The 15,122-nt window shown below is 43.3% G+C and overlaps 1 protein-coding gene across 1 annotated transcript in view; it reads left to right on the top strand.

Annotated features, from left to right (window-relative positions):
* ELOVL6 (ELOVL fatty acid elongase 6) overlaps positions 1 to 14,913 on the top strand; it is a 127,321-nt gene extending 112,408 nt beyond the window's left edge. The window contains exons 4-5 of the mRNA XM_045799153.2: positions 4,858 to 5,009; positions 11,866 to 14,913. Of these exons, the coding sequence (XP_045655109.1) occupies positions 4,858 to 5,009; positions 11,866 to 12,290 (577 nt within the window). The 3' untranslated portion in view covers positions 12,291 to 14,913. The remainder of the gene's footprint in view (positions 1 to 4,857; positions 5,010 to 11,865) is intronic.
* The last annotated feature ends 209 nt before the right edge of the window (positions 14,914 to 15,122 follow it).

Raw genomic sequence — 15,122 nt, 5'->3', positions numbered from 1 at the left:
CTCTGTCAAATAAATAAATAAAATCTTTAAAAAAAATTTTTTTAATTGTCAATCTGATATATGCTTGCCTTAAAATAGTCAAACAGTGCAGAAATGTGTATATAGTATAAAAGAGAAGATTCTGTCTCCCACCGCCAGTGTACCACAATAACTGTCCAATAGGCATTCTTGGTACCTCCTTGAGTCCATGCCGTGGCAAATGGCTAATGATGAAGAAACAGACTCCTTCTGGACTAGGAATCTAGAACATTTGTTTGAGAAGAAGCACCTTAGCTAATCAGAACCGTGATTTCTTCAGATCTCCTTGCCGCATTGTGTAATGTGGTTGAAAGAGAGCAGAAACCTCCACTTCTCCCTTCACTGAGCTCTCTCCTGTTCCATTAACTGTTAGAATCAAAACTGGACTTTGACAGTAAAAATTACGTATTTCTTTAAAACGATGTCAGTGTGACCTTACAGCTGGGAAAAGACAATGTGATATAGCACTTATCTGCCCTCGTTAAACACCGTGGCCCAGACTCTCAGCTTCTTTGAGGCCCTACATTTAGAATAATCTTTATCATCTGATTAAAAGATAAATTTTGCATGAACCGGATGCTTTTCTATACCAGCCGATCCTTCAAGATGTTCTATGGAAAATGCATATTTCACATCCTCTTGTGCACTTGCTGGCTGTCACTTGTTTTGTGAAAACTTGGCTCATGAAAAGAAACACTTTACCAATAAATACTTTCTATAAAATGCTTAATAATATGAATAATCGTCAGTGCAAATCAAATTCTCTGCGTATGTATTTTCCTGACTTCGGAGTCAGGCTAATTCGCTTCAACCTCTCTTACCTGACCCAGTGAGGTTAGACAGGTCAAAGTGCCTTTCCAAATTGAAGACCAAGTAAAGTGGCATTAATAATGATGAATACTAGTAAAGGAATAGTAGTAACATAATAAAAACTGTTTTATTCGACACCTATATGTCAGAGGCTCTGCACTATTCTACCTATATTGTCCCACGAAATTCATAGACCTAATATGCACATGAGACATTATTTACATTGCAGGTGAATAAAGACTTACAGAAGTTCGTCTGCCCCGTCATGAAACTAGCAAGCGAGAGCACCGTGACTGGCATTTGCAGCTCTCATCGGCTGGATTGCTTTAGAGTGGCTGAGAATGTTGGTGCCCTGTGCAGGCATGGCCAGAAAGAGTGTCAAGATTGATTAGAAATGTCTGCCATGAGTATAAGCAAGGACTGGGGGGAGCCAAACATAAGCTGCATATCTGTCTTCTACATCACGGCGTCTCTCAAGATGATAGAATTTAAGGGGCGTCTGGCAGCTCAGTCGGTAGAGCATGGGACTCTGAATCTCGGGGTCATGAGTTCGAGCCCCACGTTGGGTGTAGAGTTTGCTTAAATAAATGAATTCATTAAAAAAAAAAAAAAGGAAAGTGATGTAACTTAAGAAGGAAAAATGTCCCCTGACCTAATTTTTTTTTGGTGAAGTATCATAGCCTAAGGGCCTGAGCATAGTTATAATAAAAAGCCACATGGTTGCGAAGTGTACCGTGGCTGAGATGTACCAGGGGCAGATAACAATCATCCCATTGGCTACGCGGCTCGCTGACGGCGGCCCAGCAGGGGCATTGTCACATCACAACAAAGCGCCTTTGCCCACAGACACACAGGCCTGATGGCTGGCACTGATGGCTTCCCTGAAAAATGCGCTGTCCTCTGTTCTGAGTCAGGCTGATTGTTCAGAGCTTAGGGAGCGAGGCTGAGGTCCAGATGCGGGACGGCAGTGTGTGCGGTAGGCTCCTTGCCGGCAGTGCTGTGGCCACGTCGTATCTACACTTGTGATGCTGCAGCGCTCTGAAATGACCTCCTTGCACCCTGACCCGCAAACTCAGAATCCCTGTTTATCCCTAAGGCACATCCCACTTCCTCTGAAGTCTTCCAGCACCGCCACCAGCCCTGGCCAGAGCTGGCTCGTTGCTTCTTGTCAGCCCAGCTGCCGGGACGTTGCCAGCACATCTTTAACAATGGAAAGGATCAATTAAACCTGCCAGTACTTGAGGAATGGGATATAAACTGAAAGGACAGTGACTATTCCAGGGTGCTTTCCTGGTCTCTGCTCCGATCACGTATGAAGCACAGTCTAGCAGCAGCGCAGTAGGCCAGGGGCTCTGCTCCTGTGTACAGGGGGCTGGCCTTAGCTCTGGACAGTATGCTGGTGGTTCAGAGGCGTCCTGTACCGGGGGCTGATGATACATATTGAGAGGGCGTCACGTGTGTTTCCCTGCTTTGGGCTCGTGCAAAAGTCATTGACTCATCGCCCACTGGTTTATGGAAAGCAGATAACCGATGTAGGAAGTCGCTGACCAGCGGTATCTTGACTTAGACATACTGCGTAGCCACAAAAGGTTAACTAGTGTTCAAAGGTCTACTGAAAGCCAGATCTTGTGTATGGTGTCTACTGGAAGGCAAAGAATAGAAAGCAGAACTCCGAAGAGCTTAGACGATAAGAGAGCTCTATCAAAAACAAGGGTCACTGAAAGATTGGTTAAGTCTCCAGCGTGGTCACATTTTGCAGGAATACGTTGCCATCCTCTCTGAGTTAACTTTTGGCCTCCCGGTAGCTCCCTCCTGTCGGGAAGATGGCTGTGGTCCTTCCAGGCAATACATAGCAAAGAGCAAGGAAACCTTTCCCGCCCGGCCCTTACATCACGTTGGCTAGAAAGTGGGTCAGTGCCCACCCCTAACAAATCAGCAGTAAGGGAATGGGATTACTAAAACTTGCTTAAGTCATTAGGATGTACTCCTAAATCGAAGATAACGTCACCTTCCTTGGGAGAATTATGAGTTGAGAGAAACTGGACAAAATCAGGATTCTTTTCAAATGGAAAAAGAGGAAGGACTTGGCTCTTGACTAGGCAACCAACAGTGTCTGCTACCTATGCTCAGGGGAGATGCCACACCCCTATTTCCATATTACCTTCAGAGCAGCAAAGTCAAAGGGCCCAGTGTGCAGATTACCTAACTTGGTGATGGTGTGGCCACTTTTCATATTACAATGTAGCCGTCATCCGGTGAGATAAAGACAACACATAAAAAATAAATTCAGATAAGACAGAAAAAATCTCCATTACCTGACTTTACCAATGAATTCCAATTCTCTACTCTCGAATCAGGACAGTTTATTGACTGTGAAGACACAGGTCATTCCACTAGGAGGGGACGTTTCTTTGAGATAAGAAAGCGGAAAAGGGCAGCCTCGAGGTGAACAGGGAAAAAAGCTCCCTACGAGGGCATATATGCAAAGTTCCTAAGGCAGAAAACAGAAAGGACAAGAAAGTGGGGGGATGGTTGGCTCACAGAGAGCAGGGAGAGAATGGCAGGTGGGAAGGGTGGGAATGGGGGACAAAGAGGTCATTCGGAGCCCTATAGGTCCTAGTAAGGAGTTGGGGATTTCATTCTGTGTGCAGTGGGAATCCACTAACAGATTAAATCGGATCTACAACTTTAAAGTGACACCAAAAATCCCATGCAGGATCGCCTTAAATGTTGGAAAGAGTAAAGCCATTTAATGTAGGCTCTGAATCATTAGAGCAGCTACTTACAAAGTCCCAACTTAACACACAGTTGCCAGGAATTCAACTTTATTACCTTGGTTTTATGCAAAGTTGACCTTTGGCTCCAGTTGGTGGCCTCGTGTTTATGGACCCTGGGGCCTAGTGGAATGGCTTATTCTGAAACAACTCCTAAGAGCTCTTAAAGAAACAATAACGCCTCTAAGGAGAAATGAAAGCTCCTATTCCAAATTCGGTGAGGCTGCTACTTGTCTTCACAGCTGTTCACTGGTTAATCTCCTAACTGACTTAGACCCTTGAAGGAGATGCTGCCAGAAAAAGGATGGCCGAGTGCAGCCCCCACCTGGTCAGCCGGCCTTGCTTCCAGTCATGCGTGTGGTCCGCACGCTCTGGCACATGTGCCTGGGGGAGCACTCCGTGACCGAGACTGCCTGTTCCAGCTGCGAAGTTCTTTCACACTTCAGGTTGCATCACTGAGCTCAACACGTTCCAGAACTCTCCTGTTTCCTTGGCGGTTCCTTGATAAAAATGCCCAAAGCCAGTTTATTTTTCAACAGTCTTTGAGTACCTGCGTCTGTGTGGAGGCAAACACAAGACAGGGCTTTGAAGAATGGGGTTCGAACAGTGTTAGTTTGTGGTTATGGGGAGCTCAGAGGAGTGAGCCTGGCTGGAGAGCTAAGCCTTCTGCTGGCTTCCATGAGAAAGACGGATTAGGGAGTGGAAGGGGGGTAACCGAGGACAGTTGTGGTTTAGAGGCTACTGCAGGGGTCCAAAAAGACGCTAAGGAGGTCGACATTGATAAGGCCAGTCCCAAGGTAAAGGAAGAGTTGGCCGAGAGAAATAAACAGATATTCAGGCAGTCAAGCCGGGGGAAGGGGACTTTCTAAATGATTAGACGTAGGACAGACTTGGGATCGCCCCAAGAGTTTTCAGCCTACCCCATCTCTTCCCCAAGGGAGAGCTCCCAGCTGAAACATAACGTTACCAGCTTCTTCATGAGATCCTGCCCGGATCCATTCCGCTTTGCCATGACCTCTTCCTGGTACACTGAGGAGGACTACGTGGCATCGTGTCTGGTCTTCGGAATAAAGCTCTGAGAAGTTGTGTTGCTCTTGTTTACAAAACATTTTAAGGTGCTTCTGGGTCAATGCAAATGATTATGAGTCATCTGTGCCTCTTTCCCCTCGATGGCAGGCAGTCTTCTAAGTATGGGTAATGTCAGAAATGAAATGATTTGCCTGAATGTTGTTTCTTTTCTCTTTTCATTATGAAGTATATTCGGTGCTCTTCGAACTGGTGCTTATATGGTGTACATTTTGATGACCAAAGGCCTGAAGCAGTCAGTTTGTGACCAGAGTTTTTACAATGGACCTGTCAGCAAATTCTGGGCTTATGCATTTGTGCTAAGCAAAGCACCCGAACTAGGTGAGTGTCTTCTCTCCTCCGTTTCCACCCCCACCCCTCTGGGTAGCTACACACCCACAAGATTTATTCATTTGAAAACGGACAAAGAAACGGTTTGAGGGTCCTGTTTTGTTGGTTGCAGGAAAGTTATAATTAATGAATTTGAGTTCTTGACTAACTCTTCCACTCTTTCTCTCTCCTCCTTCCCTCCCTTTCAACAATTGTCCGTTGCGTATGTAAAGAGCAAAATAGTTTGTGGAAACACGCAGACTTGCAGACACTACTGGAGATACACTCCCAGGGGTGTACAGACTCTACACACGGTCCCTTCTGTCCATCACTTTAACGGCTGTGCTAAGATGAGAATATGGAGGAAAATTCGCAATGCAGCTCTCCCACAGTCCCACATGGAAACAGACTTTCATCCTGCTGTTAGGATTCAGACGAGGAGACTAGGCTTTCTGATTGGGTGTCCTCGTGTTCTGATTAACAAACGCTAAGGGTTGGTTTCTGGTGTTGTTTGATTTGAACCATCCAAGACATGGGCCTTGGAGAAGAGGAATGTGGCTCCCTTTCTAGAACTGAGTCCAAAATACTGGCTGTGTACATAGATTCCTAAGGTTTTTCCTTCAACTCTGTAATGGTCTTGAATATAAGTGTGGTCCAGATTCACAGAAACAGTGGAACATTAGTGGCAAGGATGTGACATGGATGTAGTTCCCCCGTAAAATACCTTTGCTGCCAGAGAAAGGGCTCTGCTGGTGATTATAAACTCTGGGTTCATCCATGAGCAGTACTGGCCATCATCTCACAGACTCGTATATATCCTTAGGGAACACCTAGTCATTCTCTGGGTTTTTTAATTTTTTATCAGGAATTAAGAATTGTTTATTACTTCATTCAAAATACTTATTTATAGATGGAGCTCCCTCTCCTGTTTTTCAAAAAAAGGGAGTTAGAAGTTGTACTTTCCTTACAAGCCACATAAACACAAGCTATCCACAGTCTTTCTTTAAGGTGTCTTTAGTTCATATCCTGTGTCTGGTCACAGAGGATGTGAGGTCTCTCGGATGTGCATGTGCACAGCCAGTCTATCCACTTTCTACCGGCAGCTTTACACCTGCTGTCCACAGAGAGAGGGCAGCTGATTTGAGCTGTCGGTTTGACCATCGTTTTCCCAAGTCAAAGGCAAGGGAAGAGCAGCAGAGGAAAACTTCTGCAAACCTTTGCTAAGAAGAGCAGGGCTATGGAGATGGTGTTCTACGGTCCAGAACAACTAAATGACTGTTGCGTGTGCCAGCACGCGCACGAGAGCCCGGGAAGGCAGCCTTAGCTTGAAAAGCACCTGCGGCAGGCACTTAAAAGGGGCTAGAATGCAACGTCTAACTCCTCTAAAGAGAAATTTAGAATGTGAATTTTATGAACCAGGCCCCAGGAGGCGATTTTTTGTATTTGGATTGAGATCACAAGTTGCCAAATCTTGGGCTCGAAAAATGTTTTTCAAACATGGAACTATAGACAGAGCCTAAGACCGATGTGTTTTTAGGAATTTCAGAAAGAATTCTATGGGAACATTTTAATTTTGTGCTTTCACTTATAGATAAAATACAAGACTGTCTTGCCAGATATGTTTCTTTCATAGCGATTCTTCAGATTCATAGAGCCTCGGAGCCAGATTACTTTTTCTCAGACTAGTGTTGGTCTGAAAATGTGAACATGGATACTCATGTATTCTCTTGGGGTGGTGTGACATTTTCTTTAAAATTCATGCATTATTAATGTTTGAGAATTATTCACTTTGAGAAATATCAGATCTCTCTGCTTTTAATTTAAGCTGTATAATAAGTATCCTTGTGAATCTCCCCGTCTTTTTTGACAGAGCTGACTACAGATGTATGACCACAGAAAATGCACGAAACACGTGGCTCGCCCTACATGTCACCACCGACCACTTCGCCCAATTTCACTACCCTCACTGTTTTTGAAAAAACTCAGCAATGTGCTTTTTGCCCTTAAGCCTTAAGTTGCAAAGGAGCAACCTCAGTCTTTGCTTCTAGAAATCCTTTTCCTTGCAAGGGCTGCTTGTCTGTGCTCTGAGTTTTATCCAGTTGTATTTGAGGGACTTGAAACTAAAAATGGTCCCCCCTGCCTTTAGAACAATTTCTTGAAGAACCACCTCCACCTCTTCCTAGTGGTCATGTTTCTTCAAAGACATGAGTAGACCTATCCTGTCTGTGCTCCCATCTTCTGTTCCAGGTTGACATCAAAGTTTTAGGATGGCGGGCAGAGTTAGAATTTCCACACGAGAGCTATTAGTGAAGCAGTTAGAGGTATTTGTGCTGTTGTCCCCTGTCTCGTTAGAGTGTTGGTCTGGATGATGCTAAGTAATCACCTGTCTTAATTTAATCTAGACCCAGACACGCCCCTGCCTACTGCCCCAATGTTGGCATTATAATTGAACACAATTCTAGTCCCTCTTGAGCCCAGAAGGAACTTGTACTGTAGTCCCTCGTGCCATTATTCGAGGATCCCTTTCCCTAAGACGCCTCATTCACCGTAGTGGTTTGTAGGTTGGATATCAAACAATCCATTTCTTCACAGTTAAAATATAGGATTGAAGTGCTGACAGTGGGCTAAAGAGTTGGAAAAAATACAATCCTAAGCTTGATCTGGTTCTTTATTGAGGCTAGTGATATTCTTTATGTAGTTTCTGGTTCATTTTACAGATATTTTCATGGTCAGAGTACCCTTTTTTCAATTTTAAGATATGCCTTATTTTCTCTCAAATGTTCTGGAGCTCATTGACAAATGGCCTCCCCAAACTAAACTGCTGGATCAAAATAGATCCAAAGCCCAGATGGCCAGCCCCTAGCCCTAATTTAGCGACCATGTTTTCTTGGACGCCTTCGTGTTCGTTTTGGAAGTTAAATCCCTTTCCAGCTTTTTCGCTCTTAGAAGACATTGTTGCTACCATTTAATTAAGAAAGATCTATCCACTTGGATTATTGAGAACTTTCCTTAGTTTTAGGTCCTAAGCTCTGCTTTTCAATACTCTAAGATTCTGGACTCCCTTATGTGCAGCAGAAAGAGAAGGTTCTTGGGAGAAGGAATAGTTCTGTGTTCAATACCGAAACTCTATTTTCCCACCAAAACCCGCATGCCTGCAGTTTTCACTATACTTTTTTGGGGGGTGTGGGGGGAGCAGGCAAGACACACCTAACATCGAAGCTACCACTTCTAAGTGTACAGGCTGTGGCGTTAAGAATACTTGCACTGTCGCACTGTCGTCAGCACCTTGCTTCTCTAGCTCTGTTTCATCTTCCCCAGCTGCCACTGGCCAGTAAACACTATCCTTCACTGAACTCTTCAAAGCAAGGAGGGCTTGCTGTTTCCGCAGAAAACAATGAGCTCATTTCAGTGAATTAGAGAGTTACGACCCATTAGAACAAATGAGAAGAGAACCACCAACCTGCTTTGTGTGCCAAAATCTTTGCGCGCCTACTGTTGGAATTATATTAAAACCTGCTGAGATTTGCTTTTGTTAAAACTTGGAAACATCTGCTCTGAGTCTAGGTCCTTGCTCAGTTGAGCTTGTCATTGTTTTTGAAACTCTGACTCAGCAGAACTCCAGCTAACTCTACGAAGAGGGGCACGGCCATCGGGGGCAAACCACACATAGTGGCCTCTTGGTGGCTGTGAGCACCCCGGCGGCTTCCAAATGCCCGCTGACTGCTCCACCGTGACACAGACATCCGTACTTAACAGGCACAGAGGCTGGAGGCGTAGCGTTCGGGAGGGAGAATACCATGCCCTGCCTGCCTGCAGACTGGCTCTTGGCTAAAAATAGCTGAATCGAAAGTTCGAGGGACTGTGGTGGAGAAAACATGAACCAGCGGTCACGCACATGGGTGATGTGGTTGAATCATTCAAGAGTCGAAAGTCCCACTGCTTATTGTTGGGCAACATTCTTTCCATAATGCCAACCAGACCTTTGACCAAGAAAGATGGGTTGGCCAACATCAAATACACAGTCCCTATCTTTGGTTTGCCTTTCTAGGTCACTCAGCTTTTGGCAGGCCTATAAATACCCTAGCTTGGTACGACTGGCTCATGACAAATCAAGTGTGATATTATGCAGTTTCTGCAAAAGAAAAATAATTTATAACTGCCAGGGTGGTGTGACTGGTGCATCTCAGCTGCGGTATCAAATAAAAGAAAAGGAAAAAAAAAAAAAAAAACGTAAGCAGTCTCTGGAAGCCCTTCTGGAAACCCACATTTCCCCTTCCCCTGACCCAGGCAAAACTGCCATTCCCCAGATCAGCAGCCTTCTTGGGGACAGTAACCTTGATGCAGCATTGGAGTGGTGGTCCTGAGAGGCTCCAGGCCTATTACTGGAGAATACCCATCCTCATTACTCCACCAGCCATCCTGCAGGTCTGTTCCAGAAAAAATTCTTAAAGGAATTCCAATTAATTTTGTTTTAAAGATCTCATGACATCGGGGCTCCTGGGTGGCTCAGTCAGTTAAGCGTCCGACTCTTGGTTTCAGCTCAGGTCATGATCTCAGGGTCGTGAGATCGATCCCCACGCCGGGATCCGTGCTCAGCCCATCTGCTTGGGTTTCTCTTTCCCTCTCCCTCTACCCCTCCCCCCGCCTGCGCTTGCTCTCAAAAAAATAAATCCTTAAGAAAAAAATACAGATCTCATGACATGTGCTTCACCTCCAGTTCCCCCATGTTAAATGGAAACACGTAATGTGTCTCATGCCCCCTACTCATGAGATCTGAGACCACCTACTTAGACAGGAAAACACAAAGCAAGTTTCAGTACCAGAATTTTATGTTCCACTTTTCATTCCCGGTTAGCCCATTCTAATATGATCTGGTTTTTGTCCCCTATTACTCTCCTCACATTAAATTTGTTCTTTAGACAATGAAGTTTTAATATAAAAGTGACGATAGAGTTAAAATTAAATCTAAAGAATTAAAAAGAATGAGATACTTATTACTCTGTAACAAATATCTAATACTGTGTGCTTGGATATTGTGTGCCTTATACATTTTAGTCATGCTTAGAGCCTCATAAAAAAAATCTTAATTATGAATGACTGGATTTGTTTTTACCATGTAATTCCTTGGGCTTCTACCTTCTTCCCACCGTGAACAAAAGGAAGCTGGAATTATTGTGTCTATGTTATAGCTTACTGAGCGAAGGGAGGCGTAGGGTAGTCATTACACAGAGATAGTGGGTCTTTGACAGGCACACAAAAATAGCCCAGTTTAACACGAGGAAGCAGACCCCAGGTCCCCTGATACCAGCTTTGTCCCTGAAGTACACAAGTCAGAGTTACTGTCACCATCGCTCATGATCGGTTGGTCTGACATTCATAGGCATACTATGTCAGGCATCTCACAAGAGAGAAAAGGACTTCCAAGAAAATTTTACAATATGTTTAGAAATGCAGGAACTGGTAACTCTCCTTTTCTGTTCTAAACAAATATGAAGTAATAATGTTTAACACTCCAGGAGGGAAACAAACGAATAGCTCCTGATGAATGGAATGGCCTACCCCCTGTGTTACTCCAACCATGTCCATCAGAACGTTAAAAATCTTCGCAGTCCTTGACCTTCCCTAGAGCCAAATGGTTTGGGACATCCGTGAAGTCTGAGGGGTAAGACAAGGATGAGTACTAATTCCCTTTGTGCTTAATTAGATTTCAGACTAAGAAGAGGGACCTTCTAGTTCTCCTTGTTGTACAGAAACGGGTCGGGTTTGAGTTCACCAAAGGTCATGAAGGTGGTTGGGTTTTCCCATCCTTGAGAAGAACGCAGAACTAGGAAAGAAAATGGAACATAAATCCCGTTTTCATACTTGTTAATGGAATCGTGTGCACTTGTTTACTCTGCTCACTCTTTAGCCGTTCTGACAGAAATGTCCTAGTGTATATTTTTTGGAATCCCTAAGGCTCTTCGGAGAATCATTACATACAAATAGCATCTACCTACCTGAGCATAATTCTTAGCTTCTATAACATAACTTTTCCTATCTTAGGGACAGTGGTCCTTTTCTTCAAAAGGATATTGTTAATAACAGATTCTGGAAAGCTTCCTCAACATTAACTCCATAAAAACATGTGTCATTCTCAGTTCTTATCACTTGATTCATTGGTATTAAATATTCGGGTTATCATGTTCAGCAAATATGGTAGAAGGTGACTTTTCTTCTTTTTTTTATTTTTGCCTTTTGTTTCAATTTTACTCCTCTGACTGCCAAATGTCTGTGAGGCTTCACCTTTCACAGGGAGCTCACAGAGATAGGTTTTTGAGGAATAGCTGTGGGCCATATACCAACGAAAAATGGTTTTCCTACTGTAGAGAGGCCTACGGACATTTTGCTGGGCACTTGAATTCTAATCTGTTTCTCTCTGTTGACAAAGGATCTGAGGGAAGTCACTTGACTCTCCCAGATAATATTTCCTAAAATGTACGGTCGAGTTAGAAATTGGGTAACGCAATTGCTAATATCCCTTTCCAGATCGAAAATTGGTAAGATTTCGTGTAAAACATCCTTCTAAAAGTAACATTTATTGTGTGTTCTCCATGTGCCAGGAGGGCACACTGACTATCTTATTTAGTCCTCAGACAATCCCAAATTACCATTGTTATCCCCGTTACTATCCCTGTTTCACCGAAACTGGAAAATAGTGAGGATAAGTAACTTGCCCAAGCTCACGGTAAATATCCATCCAGGATTCTAACCCAGTCCAGTTCACTCTCAAGTATGCATTCAAGCTGTGTACCTTCTTGGGAAAATATGAGTTATCATTATGTCATGGTCGAGGAGCTCCTGCAGATCATTTTCCTTCTCTGTCTTTCAGGAGATACAATATTCATTATCCTGAGGAAGCAGAAGCTGATCTTCCTGCACTGGTATCACCACATCACTGTGCTCCTGTACTCCTGGTACTCCTACAAGGACATGGTGGCCGGGGGTGGTTGGTTCATGACCATGAACTATGGCGTGCACGCCGTGATGTACTCTTACTATGCCTTGCGAGCAGCCGGTTTCCGAGTTTCCCGGAAGTTTGCCATGTTCATCACCTTGTCCCAGATCACTCAGATGCTGATGGGCTGTGTCATTAACTACCTGGTCTTCTACTGGATGCAGCATGACCAGTGTCACTCTCACTTTCAGAACATCTTCTGGTCCTCACTCATGTACCTCAGCTACCTTGTGCTCTTCTGCCACTTCTTCTTTGAGGCCTACATCGGCAAGATGAGGAAAACAACGAAGGCTGAATAGTGTTGGAACTGAGGAGGAAGCCATAGCTCAGGGTCATCAAGAAAAACAATAGACAAAAGAAAATGGCACAAGGAATCCCATATGGTGCAGCTAAAACAAAACAAAACACATGAGCAAACACAAAACCCAAGGCAGCTTAGGGATAATAAGGTTGACTCAACCCAGTAAGTTTATGATCCTTTTTGGGTGAGGACTCACTGAGTGCACCTCCATCTCAAAGGACTGCTGCTGGAAAACTCCATTCCCTCCTTAACTGTCAGCTCTAGGACAAATGAAACAAAAGTGAGCCAGAGGCACAGAAAGAGAGAGAAACAGAAGGTCAACAAAGGCTATTAACACGATATGAAAAAAAAAAAAATATTTACTAAGTGTTATATTTCTCTAAGAATGAAAGAAGTTTACTTAAGAAACTGTGCGAGCACATACACACACAATCCTTTCTAATCCTTTTTGACATTAAACCGGAGCCAATAGAATAGATAAAAATGGAAGAGACACAGGGTGTATATCTAGAACAATAATGCTTTTGCAAAAATTAAAGTCTGTTTAAGAAAGGCTAGTAGCTGTAGCCCCCGTGAGAAAAGATGTGTTAATCACCTCTCGTGAAAACGGATGTAAACAATTGTGTTTCAGCTAAGGGAAGGACTGGTGTTTTTCCCTTCCTAGCACAGTCTCGGGCTAGTGAGTTTGCCAGAACCAAACGGGGCACGATATTTTTCCAAGGTTCTTCCTGGGAGGGTGGAAACAGTGCAGACCAGTTCCTAAACGGGCATCTCCAACCTCAGAGCGTTTCTGATGGTTTCACCGTTTCACTCTGAAGTGAGCTGTACAGGATTACCCTTGGTTCAGTCACCCCAGGCTTTTGAACAGAAGAGTAAATACCGAACAGCAAAGTTAAAACTTGACCAAATGATTTGAAAATGGATTCTGTACCACCTCTAAATATGGTCCGCCCCATACCATTCTTGAGCTGGGAAAAGGACAGTGGGGAAGGATGGGAGCCGAGGATCAATCCGACAGACACACTCTGCATACCCCGCTCGATTTGACTTCACACACACACTCATGACTTTCCAAACGAAACCCTGTTGTACAGTCCATATTTTCTATATTTTTGTGAATTTCAAAAAGAAATCTGCAGGGCTCTTCCTGATATTGGGTGAACACTGTGTTTCCGCATCATCTGCGTCTGCTCCCTGAGCGATGCAGAGGTGTGTAAAGTGCCCTCTGCTGGTCAAGTGGAGATACTTCAACTAACCCTTCATGGCAAGTTTGGCTGGAACGGTTGACAACAAAGGGCCCCCTCTAGACTTACCCTTCAAATTTTCAATGATATAAAATACTCGCCATATTTTTGGCCAAATCAGAAGACCTTCTTCCTGCTTCAAGTCAGCTTCAGAAATTTTTTCAAAAGGGACTTTTGCTCTGGAACTCAGAAAATCAATTTATTAAGAGCCATATTCTTTAAAAACAAAAAAAAAGAGAGAGCGAGAAAGAAAGAAATGAAAGCTAGATAATATAATATTATCTGTAATACTTCAGTCCTTTACAAGCCAAATAAATGTGTAAACATTCCTAGTATTTCAAAGAAGCAATTATGTAAAACTGTCTGATGTGATATGCTAGTATTCTAATTGGTTAAGTAGCTTCATGATTAGACACACTAGATGACACGATTAGCGGCCACACTGCATAGATGATACATGCATGACCACACATACATGCGCACAGATGTGGGGTACACTCAACTTCAAAGCCCAAATGAATAGGAACACATTTTCTGGCTAGCAGAAAAAGAAAACTGTTGTTTATCTTTCTTGCTTTATTTGAGAGTGTACAGTAAAAGGGATTTTTTCAGATTATTTTTATATTATTTGAGCTTTAACTGCTGTCATTCATGAAACAGAGCTGCTCTGCTTCTCTGTCAGAGATGACAAGGGCTTTCTCAGCATCTTGTTTATGTGTGGAATTTAAAAGAATAAAGTTTTATCCCATTCTGTGTGAATGGTTTGAACAATGAACAAAGAATCCATGCAAACCAAGTCATGACTGCTAGATCCCGGGGCGGGGGTGGAGGGGCGCTTTGCAGGGGGGGAAGGTTACATCTGTGTTAAGTTATCGTGGACAGTCTGTGATGTCTTGACATTGGTTCATAGATGAGAAACAACTGATGGAGGGATGTGTCGTGATCCTTAGGGCAGTAACTGACACGAGCTAAAAGGACAGGTCCTGCTATAACAACTACGAGGTTCTTAGGCTGCAAATAATGTTCTTTTGAGCTTTGAAAAGACATGATACAGTGCAATAAGCTTTTTTTTTCTCATGAAAGAAAATGAGCAGAATAATTCACATGAGGAAAAGGCCACTTGAGTGTAATTGAAGGACCAGTGCGAGCTTATCTGGTTGATTTAATTTAATTATTGAATCCATTGATTAATCATCGATCCTTTAATGCAGGTTAGACTAAGGAAAGGAACATAGACCTTAAATAGACTCTAAATGATGCTTCCAAAGCACTTTGATCTTGATACAGGTTCATACTTGTGTTCACTCGTAAGATAACTTAGAATTTTTGTTTACAGGTTGAATGTCTAATAAATAGTTTGTAAATTGGCTAAATATATCTAAAGTCTTTTCCGATGTTTCTCATGGGAAGAAAGAAAACTCTTTTAAAAAGTTCTGGTATTACAGGTTCAATACAGTGTTTTTAACATCTCAGCTTCATTGCCTAATTATATCAAGATAAGAGGCTGGACCACTAGCCCCTGGCAAATCTGAATCCTACCAGAGAACGGACTGCCACATAGATAATCCTACTGTCAGTTAACATTC

The sequence above is a fragment of the Ursus americanus genome, chromosome 13, assembly GCF_024610735.1.
Source record: "Ursus americanus isolate L20-20 chromosome 13, mUrsAme1.1.p, whole genome shotgun sequence".
NCBI lineage: Eukaryota > Metazoa > Chordata > Mammalia > Carnivora > Ursidae > Ursus > Ursus americanus.
This window is presented reverse-complemented; position numbering and strand designations above follow the sequence as displayed.